The sequence below is a fragment of the Tenrec ecaudatus genome, chromosome 10 (assembly GCF_050624435.1).
Source record: "Tenrec ecaudatus isolate mTenEca1 chromosome 10, mTenEca1.hap1, whole genome shotgun sequence".
Lineage (NCBI taxonomy): Eukaryota > Metazoa > Chordata > Mammalia > Afrosoricida > Tenrecidae > Tenrec > Tenrec ecaudatus.
The window spans coordinates 118,539,200-118,553,157 of NC_134539.1; the positions used below are offsets into that span (position 1 = coordinate 118,539,200).

The 13,958-nt window shown below is 55.5% G+C and overlaps 1 protein-coding gene across 1 annotated transcript in view; it reads left to right on the plus strand.

Moving 5' to 3' along the window:
• The window catches only part of UNC45B (unc-45 myosin chaperone B), a 41,969-nt gene extending 28,863 nt beyond the window's left edge, over nucleotides 1–13,106 (plus strand). The window contains exons 16-22 of the mRNA XM_075561406.1: nucleotides 1,879–2,006; nucleotides 3,124–3,190; nucleotides 4,168–4,281; nucleotides 4,870–4,985; nucleotides 6,915–7,032; nucleotides 9,333–9,488; nucleotides 12,166–13,106. Coding sequence (XP_075417521.1) covers nucleotides 1,879–2,006; nucleotides 3,124–3,190; nucleotides 4,168–4,281; nucleotides 4,870–4,985; nucleotides 6,915–7,032; nucleotides 9,333–9,488; nucleotides 12,166–12,426 — 960 coding nt within the window. The 3' untranslated portion in view covers nucleotides 12,427–13,106. The remainder of the gene's footprint in view (nucleotides 1–1,878; nucleotides 2,007–3,123; nucleotides 3,191–4,167; nucleotides 4,282–4,869; nucleotides 4,986–6,914; nucleotides 7,033–9,332; nucleotides 9,489–12,165) is intronic.
• The last annotated feature ends 852 nt before the right edge of the window (nucleotides 13,107–13,958 follow it).

A 13,958-nucleotide genomic window follows, 5' to 3' on the forward strand; every position in this document is an offset into this window, starting at 1 on the left:
TGTCGGTGGCAACGATACATTGCTCCCACCAGGTGGCATTCATGTATTTCTTGGTTTTCATGTTTTATCTCAGAAAAGCGCCTAATTTGTACTTTTGAACCTTGCTCAGTGATGCCACTGATCTTATGAATTTTGGATAGTTTGAGTTTATGTTTCTGACCTGTAAAAAAATGCAAATTCCCCCATCCCCACCCCTCGGTCTTTGGGTTTGGGGACTTGAATGCTACGGAGGAAGAAGGAAGGACGAGGGGACACAGATCAACTTAGCCCAGTGTCACAAACAATGCTTGAAGCCCCAGGGACTTCCTCCACAGCAGGGTATGATTTGCGTGTGATTTGCATATGACTATATATGGATCCCATTCCCGGCCTCTAAAATCATTTGTTTCCCCCCAAAACCATAAACATAATATAACCATGATGCAAAACAAAAAGTGAATCCTCAAAAACTTATCCCTTCATAATTACATCACTTCCATATGAACCCTGCTGGCATTCGGATAGCACCTACCAGAGTTGGCAGGGAATTTTGTTTTGGGGTTCATTTCCCTTGCTCATCCCCCCCCCACACACATACAGATTTATAACCAGAATGTCATTGTCATTTTGTGCCCAATTTTCGGAAAAGACTTGCTGTTTCCCCAGATTGCTTCACTTTGCCTCCAAGCATGCCTTAGGAAGTTCAAATGTGGCTTCCGGAGATGGCCGGGCTGCCACCCAATTCCCAGTTGCTCCAAGCACTGGCTGTGGAGACTGCTCACCCCTGGGGCTGATTTCAGCCAAACCTCACTCCCTGGTGATCAAAGTCAGTTACGTCTCCTCTTCCAATCCCTCCCACACCCCTCTCCCAACAGTGGGAAGTCACTCTCGGGCAGGAAAGCTCCAATAGGGGCCGTCTGGTGATCTGGATGATCTTGGTGTGTTTGCTGGTTTCACTCTGAGAACTAGAAAGTCTTCAAATCCCTTTCTTACCCTCAGCTACGCAGGCTCTGCGTTCATAGGCTGGGACACACTCTGGGCCCCCGGGGAGTCCATTTCATCCCACTGCCGCACGGTGGCCCAAAACAACACCCGCTTACTCTGACAGTTCTTAAAAACAAACACAAGAACCGCCAAACGCACTGCCATGGAGTCCACACTGACCCTGTAAGTCAGGTAGAACTGCCTCTGTGGGTTTCTGAGACTGTCACTCTTGAAGGGAGGATAAGGCCTCACCTTCCTCCCACGGAGCAGCAGGTGGTTTCAAACTGCTAGCCTTGTGGTTAGCAGCCCAACACACAAGCACTGCACTACCAGAGCTCTTGGATCTCTCTCGCTCTCACTCATTGACTTGATGCCGACTCATACTGACCCTACAGGACAGAGTAGCCCTGCCCTTGTGGGTTTCTGAGGCTGTAACTCTTTACCGGAGTGGAAAGCCCGCTTTTCTAGAGGTTGAAAAATCGACCTCCCAGGCTTAAAGCCAAGGGGCTGGCAGGGATGGCTTCTTTTTCCTTGACGTTCAGCCTCTAGAAGCACCTGCACTCGTTGACTTGTGGTCCCTTCTTCATATCCCTCCAACCTCTTGCTCCCATCCTCATGTCTACTCCTGCCTCTGACGTGCCTGCCTGCCTCTGACAAGGGAAAGGATGACGCTGGGTCCTTGTGATTACACCGGCCCGGTCCACCAGGATAATCCAGGCCAACCTAGCTATCTAAGCCTCCGTAACTCAATCACATCTACACAGCCCCCGTCACCTTGTAAGGGAGTGGGACTGGACGGGGCAAGAGGGTTATTATTCCGCCTACCGCCGAGAAGTCAGAAACGGACCGTGGGAATGCTAATAGAAACTGTTCGGTGCCTGGCCCCCTCCCCATTGTCACGATCCGTGTCCCCAGGACAAGAAGGACTTCATAGACATGCGGGTGAAGCGGCTGCTGAAGGCGGGTGTCATCTCTGCACTGACCTGCATGGTGAAGGCCGACAGCGCCATCCTCACAGACCAGACCAAGGAGCTGCTGGCCAGGTGTGCTGCCTTCGACGGCGTGGGGCTGGGCTGGGGCTGCGAGGGTTGGGGCATGGAGCCCCCTAAGGAGATAGGAACGTGTGGAGGGCTTGGAGGAAGGCCGCGTGTTGGCTTAGAGAAGAGACAGAAGAGGATCCCAGTTGAAAAGTGACCCAGCGAGGCAGGACACACAGAGGGAAACCCACCTTTGAAAAGGAGCCAAGACAGTCTGTTCCCATCACCTTGTTCCCAGGCCTGGGTGAGAAGTCCAAGTGATGCAGAGGTTGGGTTGGACCTTGATCGAAACCACCCGCTGCTCCTCGGGAGAAAGAGGGGCTTTCTATGCCTGTGAACAGTCTCGAAGCCTCGTGGGCCAGTTCTACTCTGTCCTATAAGGTTGCTGTGATCGGCCTCGGTGAGCGGGCAGTGAGCTGAGAGGCCCTGGTGGGATTCACTGGTCCAGAGATGAGCACCCAGCAGAAAGTTAACTATCAGTTTGTGGCGTGGATTGATTTTTCCCAAGGCCACCGTTTCCATACAGCGCGATGCCTGCCAGGATGGGAGAAGGCAGTGTCTCCGGCCGGTCCAGCCAGATGCGGTCCTATCTGTTGTAGGCTTTGCCTGGCTCCGGTGTGCTGACCTGACGGTGCTGTGGGAAGCGGGTGCTGGGGTGTGTTAGGCCGGATGGATTAGAGAAACACATCCGGTGACGGTCATCTAGGTGTCAGAAGGAGCTTCGTATCAAGAAGCCATTCTATTTCAGGAAACACCCCATCCCAGTCCCACTCAAGTCCCTAAGTCCCATACTAGCCCATCAGTCCCTCTTCAGCCTCACGCAGCCACAGGCAACGATGCAGAAAGCAGGAAGATCACAGGCCGGTGGGAGCAAAGTCTTGTGGATCCAGTGGTGGTAGAAGCATCTCCAGGGCTCTGCCAGCCTTCAGGGTCAGCAAGCCGGAAGGTGAAGGGAGAGGGGCCGGGGGAGGTTCCCAGGTCCCTTTTTATGAGAAGGTCACACCCACAAAGTTACCATCAGGCTGTGATGTGATACTTTTATTTATGTATCTTCAAGTTGACATGAAATTGTGTAGCTACCACATGGGGCACTCAGTGCTCTCCCTTACCCTTGGACCTGCAGGGTGTTCCTGGCACTGTGTGACAACCCAAAGGAGAGAGGCGCCATCGTGGCCCAAGGGGGTGGCAAGGTAATCGGGCCCTATGAGGTCGTTGCCGCCGTGGAAGGTGTATGCGCGCGTGTGAGTGTGGATATGCTCTTTGCCGGGCCCAGAAGAGTGTACCCTGGCCCCAACCCAGCCTCTCAGAACACGGTCACTCAGATATCTCTGCAGTCCTGTGCTCAGGCAAACAGCCCACACTAGTTTCTGGCTTTGGGATGTGTTGTGGGATTTGCCTTGGAATCACATCTATACTCCCTGCTATTGGAAGGACGTGCGATGGAAAGAGAGAGACCGTGAGTTTGCAGTAGAGGACACGGGGTCCACCTTGCTCTGCCCTTTGTTAGCTGGGAGCCACAGTGCCCGCCCTCTGTCCAACGGGACTGATACACACTCGCGCGCACCCCCCCCCCCCCACCGTGCAGGATGTCACAGATACCACAGGCAGCAAAAGCTGCTGTTAGGACTGGGTTTGGTTTAGGCAGAGAGTTGAGGATCAGTTTGTGAGACGGATTGATTTCCCTCAAAGTGGAACAAACTTAGGAGTGGGTGGAGGGAAGGAGGGGTGTGCTGGGAACCAGGGAGGTAAGTGGGGTGCATTTTAAACTGTTCTCTACGACCTGACCGTATCCTCGTCTTCGTTTCCTTTAACTGTTTATCGTGGTTTGGGTGGGAGTTGACCGAGCACATTGGCTTCCCATGCAGCCGTCCATGGCCATTTCCATTTGCCATGTTGACTGCCTTCCCCACAAGGGCACAGCGCTCCCCCACATTCCGGCCTGGGTTTACTGTCCCACTTTTCCTCTTTCCTACCCCTTCCTGCCCTCTTGACGCCCTGCATGCTTGGCCGTCAAAGGAGTGCTACATCCCTGCTGTTTCTGTTCGCCTTGCAGCCTGTCTGAGCTGCGGATGGTCCCTGCTCCTCCGATGGCCCCCAGGACAGCAGGAAAGGAGGGGGAGAGAGATGCCTTTATCTGCCCCAGCACTGACCGTGCCCTCTCTTGCAGGCCCTGATCCCCCTGGCCTTGGAGGGCACCGACATGGGCAAGGTGAAGGCAGCTCACGCCCTCGCAAAGATCGCTGCCATCTCCAACCCGGACATTGCCTTTCCAGGGGAGCGAGTGAGTGTCTGGTAGGGGGTGGGGGTGAAGAGAGAAGCCCCTTCTCCTCCTGGGGGCCGTTCCTGGTCACCTAACCCCCCAGCCTGGGCAGGGGCCCCGTGCCATCACAGAGGACACTTGCTCCCGCACTTGCCTGGTTCCAAGATCCTCAGCAAAGGGAAGGAAAGCTTCCTGCCTTTCGGGTCATTAGGAGGCCTGGTGGCACGCAGGTTAAACACCGGCTGCTATCCGGAAGGGCGGAGGTCTAAACCCAGCAGAGCCTCCCTGGGAGATTGGTGTGGCAGCCTGTTTCCATGACGATTGCAGGGTCAGGAACCCACAGGGGCGCCATGAGTCGGCATGGACTCGGTGGCCGTGGTTTGGATCATGACTCGCTGCCCACAAGGTGGTGTAGGGCTCAAAGGGCTGTAGAGGACAGGGTGGCACTGCCCTGTGAGTTTGAGGCTTTAACCCTTTATGGGCTTTAACCCGAGGGCTCCTAGAGACCGTGAAATCCGATACCGCGTGGGTACAGCTGTGGCAAGATCAATGTAAGGAGCTGGGTGGGCTCCCCCACCTGACGCAGGCCCCCAACCCCGCACTCTGCAGGTGTATGAGGTTGTGCGGCCCCTGGTGCGTCTCCTGGACACAGAAAGGGACGGGTTGCAGAACTACGAGGCCCTCCTGGGCCTGACCAACCTGTCGGGGCGCAGCGACAAGCTCCGGTGAGTTGGGGTGCGGATGGACGGGGTGGGGCGAGGGCACCGCTGAGGACTGGAGCAGGGGTGGGGGGTAGGGGCCTCAGTGGGAGGGAGGCAGCTCCTTTACAGGCCACGAGGGAAGTGCAGGGCCGGGGAGGCGGCTCGAGACCTTTGCAAAGTAGAGCTAGAGATACCCGGTGGGTGGAGGCCAAGAGTGCTCCTTCTTGGAAGCAGGCGTATGGTGGGGGATTCTCTTTCTTTTAAAAAAAATATTCCAATTCTGTTTATTTTATTACTTTTTTTTGGAAGGTCAAAACCAAAATCAAGCCTGTTGCCATGTAGTCAATTCCAACTCATGGCAATCTTTTTTTTTTTAAGTGGTAAGGATAAAATAACAATAGAAAGATAAAAATACAAGTAATGCACGAGAAAGAAAAGACCACTCTCAATAGTTTAAAAGCCAGGGAAGAAATTTTTGGTCACGAAACAAGCGAGAAATACATGCACGTAGAGCAAATTCAGATGGGGTCAAGCGGGAGGTCAACTGACCCAGTACCAAGTCTGATGCAGCGTAATCAAGAGGACCGTGACCTCTTCTGATACTCGAGCCGTTCCAGACCTTGCCTGTGGCCAGAGAGGACCCACCATGGCTCACTCTGGCCAGAAACCCTCCAGATGGAGTTTGGGCCCCCCGTCCTCACGGCCTTCTATGACTTGGAGTCGTCACAGCTTAACTTATGATGCTTTCCCTTCATCATATTTGGATTTTGCTATTGTCTTCTCTGGATCCCACAAGTTGGTGTGCTTCTTCCATGGCAGCTTAGTTCACGCCTTGCCTAGATGGCTGTTTGAATACAAGCCTTTAAGACCCCAGACACTATTCCATTTGATAGCCGGGCACCCTCCGCTTGCTTCCCCACACTTTGCTGAAGCGCCCTTATATTCAGTGGTCATTTCATGCAGCTTAGTCCCGAGCAGGGCTGGGTTCTCAGAACTAACTGTGCTTGGATTGGGGCTCGAGTTAAGCGGGGGCCCAGAATCCATCTGCTTGTCCCTGGGATATGTACAACTCAGGTTTCCTTTGACAATCCTATTATGACAAAGTCAAAACCCCGCAAGACCAACTACCCCAGCAACAGCAACAAACCAGCCAGCCAACAAGCAAACAAAACACACTAAAGGCAGGAAAACAAACCCCACAGACACAAAAAGGTAAAACACAGTCGGTCATCCCCCTGGGGTATAAGGCACGGATGACATCATCGTTTTTTCCAATGACGCAGCATCGTGGCGGGAAATTCTTGTGGGTTTAGGTGACAGAAAGCTCAATCCCAGGAGGACAAGTAGCAGAGGGAGGCCAGCTTTGAGTGAACAACAACAACAACAAACCCAACATGAACTCCAAACAAATCAAGCCCCGAGCAGCAATACCAGCTATGCTTGAGTCGGCTTACCACACAGCAGCCTCCTGTGTGGCCGGGGGTTTCAGCAGCTGTGAACTCTTGGGAGGAGATCAGTCATTTCTTCCAAGATACCGTTTGTTGATTTCAGTTACCAGAGTGCTACTTGGTAGCTGAGCCCTTAACCCAAGGCCTCCTTTATGAGCAGACTGTGCATTTTGAGTGCCCTCCAGCCTAAGCAACTAGTTTTCCAGCGTTACATCAGACGTGTTCCGCTGCCGCTGTTCCTAAAGAGCTCCGTATCTAGATCTCTCAGCAGCGCACAGCCTAGTTCTGCTTCATGATGTGTTTTTAGTTTGGAAGCGCGGCTTGGGTGACCCTGTTGGTCTTTGAAAAACAGGTGACACAGCAGCGTCCAGCATCACAGCCTCACAGCCACCACAGCAGGACAACTGAACGACAAGGGACGGGCATGAGCCCGCCGGGGGGCCCCAAGGGGCACGTGCTGACTAACAGGCGTGGGGGCTTCTCTCCTCCCCTCTTCTCACCCCAGGCAGAAGATCATCAAGGAGAAGGCCCTGCCAGACATCGAGAACTACATGTTCGAGGATCACGACCAGCTGCGGCAGGCGGCCACCGAGTGCATGTGCAACATGGTGGTCAACAAGGAGGTGGGCCTCAGGGTGAGGGATGGGGGCCGAGGCGTGAGAGTCAGACCGGAACACAGGCTTGGGGGACACCGGGGGACATTATGGTAGGTTACTAAGGTAGTATTGGGGCCAGAGAACTCAAGAATCTGAATCTTTTTCCGGCAACAAACCCCTTCATACACAAAGCATGCAGGGTAAGAGTACCTTCGGCTGCGGCCTTGGCCCCTCCACACTGGCCTGAAGGAGGTGGACGCGGCCATTTCTCTGCTTGCAAACCAGCTGCCTCTGAGTCAATCTGACTTCTGGCCACCCCACGCGGGTCACGGTAGAACTAGGCTCCTGAAGATTTCCAACAGTGTTTTTTTGGAAGTTGATCACCAGGCTTTTCTGCTGAGGTGCCTTGGGTGGACTCCCACCTTTGGGTTAGCAGCCGACAGGTTGCCATTCACAGGCCCAGGGCCGACCTAGCAAACCGGGCTGGAGACCGAGGCCATTCTTGAACAGTCACTGTTTCCATAGTAATTTCAATGCAATATCCCTGTGCCTTTCACAGACAATTGCAGGATTTGTAAAAATTAAAATAAGTTCAGGGCGCCCCATAGGCTCTGCGGCCTAGTAATGAGACACAGTAAAAGGGATGGCGGGTGCCCTCTTCTTGCCCACTGGCTGACGTGCCTGCAGGTAAAATCTCATTAGAGATCAAAACAGGCTCTAAGACTTGAGACCTCGGTAAATGTGAGGGCCAGGCGGCCTCCTGGGCCTGCCCGTGGGCCTGGTGACAGAGCACCTTGTTTTCCGTCCATGTGTCACTTGGGTCTTGGATCTTCTCACTGTTGGAGGAGGAAAACACAATCCATAAATGTCTGGCAAACTGGCAAAGCCAGAGAACCGAAGCTTCCAGAGTCCGCCCCCACCTCCCCTGGAGAGCTCACCTAGGCTGGGCTGGGGGCTGCCTCGCGGGACTGAGCGAGTGTGTCTAAGGAGAGGGGACCTCCGGGTGGGGTGGGGGAGGCGGCCTTCCCTGGGGAAGAAGTAAATCAGCCTCTGCAAAGCATCCAAAGCCGGAGAGAAGTCCATGGCTCACTCATACCAGTCTGACGGGGATGGAGCAGTTCGCTTCCAAGCAATGACTCGGAGATTCCGGATTTCTGCCCCGCCAGGACTTGTGTCCCCCAAATGCTGAGCAAGGCTTCACATTCTCATGTATGCTGAACTTTGGGGAGTGACGGGGCGGGATGAACCCCTGAAGCTCTTGTGCTGAGATCATCTTTAGGGCTTGAGCCAAAAGCATCCCCTAAGGTCGTCTTTGAACCAAACGGTCGTCTAGCTTAACGAGTAAGAAACGTGCCTGCCTTGAGCTCTGCGCTCTCAAGCACTGTCTGTGTGGGATCGATAGCAGCTCACAGGTTAGATGGGACCTTCGGGGGCAGTGAGCCTAAGACGGGAATCTTAGGGGGCGGCGAGTTTCTGTGAGTGGAGCAGGGAGAACTCTGAGACGGAGGGTGAGAATGGGTGCCCATCTCAAAGAATACGATGCTCCATGAGCTGATCAGTTAGTTGCTGTTGGTACCATCGAGTCGGTGAGCGACCTCACACGCACAACAGGAGCACACACTGCGCAGTCCTTGCGCCATCCTCCTCGGCCCCAGGCCTGAGCCCACGGTGGCAGCGAAGTGGCAGACAGGTCCTACGTAGACACGGTGGACTTCTCATCTGTTTGGCTGTGCGTGTTCTCAACATACAACAAACCTGCTTCCCCGGCTGCCACTTCTGGGATGGCCCTGGTGTTGTGGTTCACCTAGAGACCGGTCTATTGCTCGGCTGAAAGTTGGACCGCGTGGGGTGCGTTCAGTTCCAGGTTAGAAGACTGACCAAGGGCCATACGTCTCGGGAGTTCTACCAGTCTCCATGAGGACCCTGGACCTGTGTCCTATTCTTGTTTTGAGTTCTGGTCCACATTTCCCTCTCATTACCTAGGATGCTTTATTGTGAGCTCTTTCTGAGCAGTCAGCAGGGACAGCCGGGCACCATCCAGTTCTTTTGATCTCAGGTCTCACAGAGGCTGAGGCTCCCAGGATCTATCGGTCCTTTGGACACTTGTTTCCGGGTGTCTTCAATTGCCTTTGGTGTTCTCTGGCCCAGACAGGGATTCTTTAACCTTGTAGCTGGAGGAGTTTCCAGCCCCACTCTTGTCTAGCCAGCTAGGGAAGACTTCCAGGAGATGTGGCGTGAGACAGCTGCTCACCGGAGAGCTCCAAGGGATCTTTCTGTTTTCAGGCGGAGCCATGTAACTGTCTTCCCGGCCCCCGATTGCCCCCTAGGTGCAGGAGAGGTTCCTGGCCGATGGGAACGACCGGCTGAAGCTGGTGGTTCTGCTCTGTGGGGAGGATGATGACAAGGTACAGAACGCGGCCGCCGGCGCCCTGGCGATGTTGACAGCGGCACATAAGAAACTCTGCCTCAAGATGACCCAGGTGGTAAGAGCAGACGGGGGGCACCGAGGGCTGGCCCGGCCATAAGGACCTCCCCATCCTCAGCACCTGCTGACCTGTGTGATCCTCTGGGGGAGGCCAGACCTTCCTGTGCCCTGTCCAGGAGGGGTCTGTTCCTACCACCGAGAGAGAGAAGAGACTATGCTCCACTTTCACTCCCCGGCCTTCCCATGTGCACGGCTCTCCCTCCACCCGTGGCTTCAGCCTCCTTCCCCCCCACTTCAGAATGATGACAGTCACCACCAAACGTCAGCGACTGCCACGCGGCACCGCTGTGCCGAGCACACGAGAAGCGTGCGAGTGGGTGGAGAGACCATCGGGACCTTGTAGTTTGGTGACAAGGCCCCAGCTTCTCCTGAGTGGCGGTGATGGCCAGGGCCTTCCGTGATGGGATGTAGGCCAGTTCAGCGTGCGATGGAAGAGGGAGTGACACAATCAGAGCATGGAGACGCAAAAATTACACTTTCCGTACCCTCCAAAGTGAACCTACGGAGGGTTTGTAGCCCCGCCCTCATCTTGGCTGGTGGCGAACACTATCGACTTGTCAACTTGAATGGACTCAACTCTGGTTGAGAGACAGGCTCCTTTAGCTCTACCAACTCAAGGTCCTCTTTGTGTGACTGCGTATGTGTTGCCCACGTTCCCGGGGACTTAGGTTGTCCCAGTCCGTCTCTACTGGGTGCTGCTCATCCCCTTGGTCTATTGCCCTAGAGCCTTACAGTTCTCAGAACTTCAGGTGTGTCGGACTCTCCTGGGGAACCTAAAACACAGCTTCCCTAGCTGCTCTGGTTCCAAGACTGGAGGGGAGGCACTTCTGGTCTCGAGACTGCCCTCTGTGAAAACTGCTGGCCCCAAAGCAACATTTGCTAACCATGCTGGTCAGTAGGTCCCCACAGGTCACCGGGATCCATGTGCACCAGGCATCGTTCTGAGTGGTGCATAGATCACCTCCCTTAATCTTCCCAGCACTGTTATTGGATGGATAGTGTTGATTATCCAACTCTGCAGATAAGGAAATTGAGATGTGAAACGTCTATGGAAGGAATGATCCTTGGGGATTGCTGGCTCACTCTTTGCCCCTTCGTTGTTCTCCCTGTGGGCTTCAGAAATCTCGACCCCATTCCCATTCCCATGCTGGGATTCTGAGGACTCTGGGAGGCTTCCAGGGCCATCATCCAAGGCGGCTCCCTCAGCCGTCGCTCCTCTGGTCTCTGGGGCCGCGTTGGATGGCGGGCATCTCTGCAGACTCACCTCACCAGGCTGCTGCCTTCCCACTCTGAGATCTTCTCTCTCTCGGGGTCTCCATCACCCCCTCCCTCCAGCCCATAAGGACTCCTCCCAGGGAGCATGGGTGCCGGGTCCACTGCATTTGTTATAAACGTGGAACGACGTTCCATGAATGGAAGCATGCCACAGCCAGCTGGACTTCCGTTTCCTGTGTCCAGGGTAGAAGGCTCAGGGAAGCGTGTACATAAATTTGCACAGACCCCCGGGGGCTGGAATGACTTTCTCCCACCCTCCCCCATGTCTGTGCCCCTATTTGTGAGCAATGTAGCTAGAAATCTACCCATGAAGACAAGGTAGAGCGAGGATAACCGGGAAAAGGGAACGTGAAGGAGAGCTTCCTTGGGGCACGGCCTTAATGATCACCCGCCCGCTCCACGTGCTGGACTCGCACTTTGCCGCAGGCTGCACGCTGAACTCCTTCAACACATCACTGCGTGAAGCCAGCGCAGCGCAACGAGGGAGCCACGCCAGCTGAGGGTCCAGGGGCTGGGAGAGCTTGCGCCACTGAGCCTTGGCCACGCAGCTGGTTAGTGGCTGAGCTGGGACTTAACCCGTGGTCTCTTTGACCTCGCAACCCTTGCTGATGCCTCTTCTGCTCCGAGAGGAAAGAGTGGTGCCCACTGGTGTGCGACTGCGAAGGGTGATGTGGGCATCTGTGGGTCCTGACCTGCGCTTACGTTCACACCCTTTCTCCCACACCACGGGGCGATCGAGTGCCAAGAACCCAGCCCCCTGCCTCCGGTCCCAGCTCCATCTGTCTTTGGGATGGTCAGAGTGTCTCTGGTCCTGCTTCCCCTGAGCCTCGTCCGACTGCTCAACCACCTGCCCAGTGAGGTGCGGGGCGCAGGGTCCACACTGGCGGGACCCCTAATGATTGCTTTTGAAGTCAAGACCAGAGACATACCTGGAGCTTCCACCTCAAAGGGCACCTGGGCTGGCAGAGACAGGCATTCCCCCAGGGTGAGAATGCTCCTTGATAAGCCCCCTCTACCCCACCCTCCTCAGGCACACGGTGGGCCTGTCCCCATCTTTTTCAAGCCTCCACAATGGGGGCTACTCTTCCTCTGGCTCCTACCAGAGAGTTGATAAGGAACATTTCCCCACCCAGCCTGGGCCTCGGTCTCTCCACTTGGATCCATTCAGGTTCCTTCTAGTCCTGAGTCTGTCCTGTCTAGTAAGGGGAGGGTCACCGCCTAGCTTAACTGGTCCCCAGGACCTCAAGTAGACATGGACAGATAACCAGGTGTGTGTGTCTCCTTTGAAGGCCAGCATCGGGCCTGGCCACGGCCTTCCGTGTTAGCGTGTGCCCAGTCTCCTATAGGTCTCCCCACTGATCCCTCCGACCCTCTCCCCCCCACTCTCCCTCCCGCTGCAGACGTCCCAGTGGCTAGAGATCCTACAGCGACTGTGCTTGCACGACCGGCTGTCCGTCCAGCACCGGGGCCTGGTCATCGTGTACAACCTGCTGGCAGCCGACGCTGAGCTGGCCAAGAAGCTGGTGGAGAGCGAGCTGTTGGAGATTCTGACGATCGTGGGCAAGATGGAGCCCGACAAGCAGAAAGAGGAAGTGATCCAGGTGGCCCGGGAATGCCTCATCAAGTGCATGGATTACGGCTTCATTAAACCCGTGTCCTAGATGGGGGCCTGCAGGGTCTGAGCTGGCTCCTCCCCCGTCAGTTCAGCTAGTGCTCCCTCCCTGAGCTGGGACCCTTGCCCTCTGCCCTGGGAGTTTTCGCGATTCACAGGCTCTCTTGCTCTCTGCCTCCCACCCACCTCTATCCCAGAAAGCCCCAGCATGACTGTCACTGCTGGCTGGAAGAGAAGTTGGCTGGTTCTTTCTGTGCCCGCTCTAGGGACACGGGCGAGCCACTTCTGCCCCCGACCTCCAGGATGGCAGCTTTCCCCTTTCTAAAACGGGTTGTGGGGTACGGTTGGAGCCCACCGGGGTGCTAGTGTGACGGCTCGTGCCGCTGTGTCTGGACACTGGCCTGGCTGGTGCTCCCACTGTCTCCAACAGCCGCCACGGCGCGGCCTTCACGCAGAGCCCAGGCCCACTCCCGTCACTGACAAGTGTCCCATCGACAGTGGATGGGGCCGCTTACTCAGGTTCACAGGCCCTGGAGAGCGACAGTCAGGATGGGCCAGAGGGAGGAGAGGGGGACAGAAGAGGCCCAAAGAAGGGGTCAGGTTGGGTCTGGCGTGCTCACTCAGCGAGCCTAAGATCTGTGCTTCTTAAAAACCAACAAGGAAAAACCCAACTTCTTTCAAAGGGTGGGTGCTCTCTCCCTGAGCTGCTGTGGGGTTACATAAAACATGACGTGTAAAAGACCCTGTGCTTGGTGTCCGAATCATTCACACTCCTCAGGCCCCCGCAGGCAAGCCTCTGAACATCTCCTGATGTTCGGGGTTCCATGAGAGATGGCACCCCAGTGGGGGACCCCTATTTCAGCAGCTCAGAGAGGTGGGGTGGAGGCTGCCAGGCAGCACAGTTCAGACTTGCAACCTTCTTCCATCACCCCCACCAAGAAACAGTCATCGCTGCCCCCCGCCTCCTCGAGTCCAATATACTTAGGGTCCTGGTCACAACAGTTGGCACAGTGCAATAGAGAAACCACTAGTTATTGGGGCTCCCAGGGGCCTGAGGCCAGAGGGTGCCCAGGGAGCCCTCTAGGGACTGCTTGGTCCCCCTGGTGGAGGGGTTCATGTTCCTGGTGTGGTGCAGCCTGATCTCTGCTAGGGCCCCTGGTACCCACAAAATACTGTCGGGCTCAATTTCATTTCCTCTGAACCCCAACACCAGCACTTGGCACTTAAACCCTCCCCCCAAAAAAAAAAACAAAAACAGAAAAACAACACCTGGGAGGCGGGAGCAAAGAGCCCATGGAGCCGCTGATGGCTTTAAGCTCCTGGTGTTCAGGATCATAGCCCACACGTAACCACTAGGCCACCAGGCCTGGTCAAATCTAACGTCCGGCAGGGCTAAGCTGCCTGAAACGCAGCGAGAAGCCAGGAAGAGCGGGGCAAGCAGTGCTCCCGGGTGTGAGAGAGAGACTGATTAATTGATGGACTGATTGATGATTGGATTCCCGCTTCCTCCCCCCTCATTGCTCCCTCACGCACTTGATGGGGAGAGATGAGTGGGGCCCTTCCTGTGGGAGACAGAGGCAG